Below are 2,635 nucleotides of genomic sequence, written 5' to 3' on the forward strand. Positions count from 1 at the left end.
TTAGTATCGGGGTGATGAAAAGTAGTTGAAGAGGAGGATGAAAGGGGATTGGGAGGTGGAGGAAAGTGGCTGATCGTTGAAACAGAAAGGGAAGGATATCTAGTGCGTAGCTCCAAATTGAGGTGTTTTGGTAGTACGAGCTAGAAGAGCCCCTTTTATCGTTTTCTCCATAATTTTGCTCGTCAGCAAGGTTGGGTCGAGCTCCTCAATTTTGCAAGTCACCAAGGCCGGCCAGGTCTCCGTGGAGCTCCTTGATTTCTCCCGTTGAATTTATGTGCATCGACAGTGAGTGGCCAAGAAGGAACCAAAGGAAAGGGACGTGCAGAAAATTCTGAAGTTAAAATGGATACAAAGCGTTTTGGTAGAGAGGGAGTACACCAAACGCCTAACTAATCGAATGCCCCTGTTTCATTTGCTTGCTGACGATTGTTTCCTCTGCACGAACCAAAACCGTTGACTTGGAGAAAAAGAACACGCTTTCAGCCAATCGCTCTTCGTCGCCATTTCGCGGGCACAGGGAGTGAGGATCTTGGAAATTCCCGTAGAATTTGTGCTCACGACCCATATCATCATCATCCGTGTCACGCGCACCCGCGAGTGAAGGAGGTTTACTAGAGCAGCTCAGCTTCAGCACCCCGGCTCAACTCAACGCGCGCGCGCCAGGCCGCCGCCGCAGCGATGGACTGCTTCATCCGCGTGCTCGGCCTGGCCATCGCCAACTTGGTCTGCGTCGGCGGCACGGGCGTCCTCATCAACTCGCTCGTCCACCGCGCGCGGAGGCCACACCGCACGAGCGACATGGTCGCGCTCTCCCTCTTCTTCGTCTTCTGGATCGGCGTCAGCGCCTGTGTCTACCCGGCCTTCTGCGGCGCGCTCTTCCCGTGGTCGGCGCTGGGCCGTGTCCTCGCCCCGCCTCTGCGCGCCGCCGCGTGGGTGCTCCGCCTGCCGTGCCGGTGCGCGCGCACGGTCGCCGGTTCCGTACTACAGCGCCACCGGAGCAGGAGCGGCGGCGGCGGCGCTTCGGGCGCGTTGCCGCAGTTCGTGGTGCGAGGACAGGGCGATGGCGGCATCTACGTGCTCGCGCGGGAGCCACCGGTGCGCGGCGGGGCGCGGGTGGTCGCCGTCGACGACATCCTGGCGTACGAGCAGCAGCACGGCGACAAGCGGCCGGACGGCGCGTCGGGCTGTGCGGTGTGTCTCGGCGAGGTGGAGGACGGGGAGATGGTGAAGCGGATGCCGGGGTGCCTCCACATGTTCCACCAGGAGTGCATTGACCTGTGGCTGCGCGACCACTCCACATGCCCGGTCTGCCGGTACAACGTCTTCGCTCCGATGCCGGATCAAGTAGTATGAGTGTGACAACGTTTAGATTCTTGCCATTTTTCTTGTCTATCTTGGTAGCGAGAGGCAACAAAAAGAGCTTACTGTATATGTAACTGGGTAAATGTAAATAGATGCAGATATAGAGACTAGTAAAATCTTCATACTAGTAAAATCTTCATCCCCTACAATTTAGTTTTCTAGAATCCTAGCTAGGATAGGAAAAGTTGGGAATTGTAAACTGCTGTTCAAAGAGCCCTTTATTTCATATAGTGTGTCACAGGAGGCAAAACCACATAGTGGTGCCACTGCATCAGGTGCAGAGATTGAGTGGGAGGAATGTTATCGTTGTCCCAGTCTCCATCAAGTGCTGGTTAGGCAGACTCACTGTAACGACTTAGCACTAAAACCTACTTACTATACGCTTTCATCCTCGCTTCACGTAAAAAGATTAACCCGAGGTTGAAGTGCTTCCTAAAACTAGCTATTTAAGTTGCAGTCACTCTCCTTTGGCTAGCAATACGGGACTAAATCCATACATGCTACCTGGTGAAGTAGCCGCATGGCCATTTTGGCCCATGGGCCTCACACTCACTTTCTTGTTAAGGGGGATTGGAGGTAGAGCTGGGACTTGGGCCGTGCCATGCTACGGGCACGGCCCGGCCCTCTCATGCCTCGTGCCGCATCGTGCCTAGACTTCTAGGCACGCTAGGCATGTCGTGTCATGCCGGCATGGCACGACAAGCCTCTTACTTAGCCCAAGCACAGTCCGGGCATGCCGCCACGTCTTTGAGCTGTGCCGGCCCAAGCACGATCCTCGCAATACATGTATTTGTTTTTTATTGGTGTTCATTTGCTTGCACATATATTTTCTCTCATACGTAGAAAATAGTTTCTAAAATTAATAGAGGAAACAAATTGTATTATATAAATGTTGTAGGTGAATGTTATAATTACCTGTGGCCATACGAGAACGCATCATTATTACGTTATGAATGACCATTATCACGATTCCATACTTGTAAGTTGTAAGGCAGATTTTGTGGTTTCATTCTACAGTAATAGTTATGTTAGGCTATATGACACATAAAACGAATGATATTAGGATGATATAACCTATAGATGTTCTAATGAGCCATTTTCATGCCGTGCCGGCAAAAGCACAGCCCAAGATACATACCGTGTTGTGCCACCCGTCGTGCCGAGATTCTAGGCACGGCACGGCACGGCACGGAGGTATGTTCGGAGTATTTGCATGCATGTGCTGTCACAAGTCTTTGAGCAAAGAGAACAGGGGAATTTTAAACCAGCAAGA

The 2,635-nt window shown here is 52.3% G+C and overlaps 1 protein-coding gene across 1 annotated transcript; it reads left to right on the forward strand.

The window, feature by feature from the left end:
* Positions 1-329: 329 nt before the first annotated feature.
* On the forward strand, positions 330-1,479 carry LOC101759923 (RING-H2 finger protein ATL43). The gene has a single exon (XM_004954535.3). It carries the CDS (start codon positions 679-681, stop codon positions 1,351-1,353), a length of 675 nt encoding a protein of 224 aa, XP_004954592.1. The 5' UTR covers positions 330-678; the 3' UTR covers positions 1,354-1,479.
* Positions 1,480-2,635: the final 1,156 nt, after the last annotated feature.

The sequence above is a fragment of the Setaria italica genome, chromosome I, assembly GCF_000263155.2.
Source record: "Setaria italica strain Yugu1 chromosome I, Setaria_italica_v2.0, whole genome shotgun sequence".
Lineage (NCBI taxonomy): Eukaryota > Viridiplantae > Streptophyta > Magnoliopsida > Poales > Poaceae > Setaria > Setaria italica.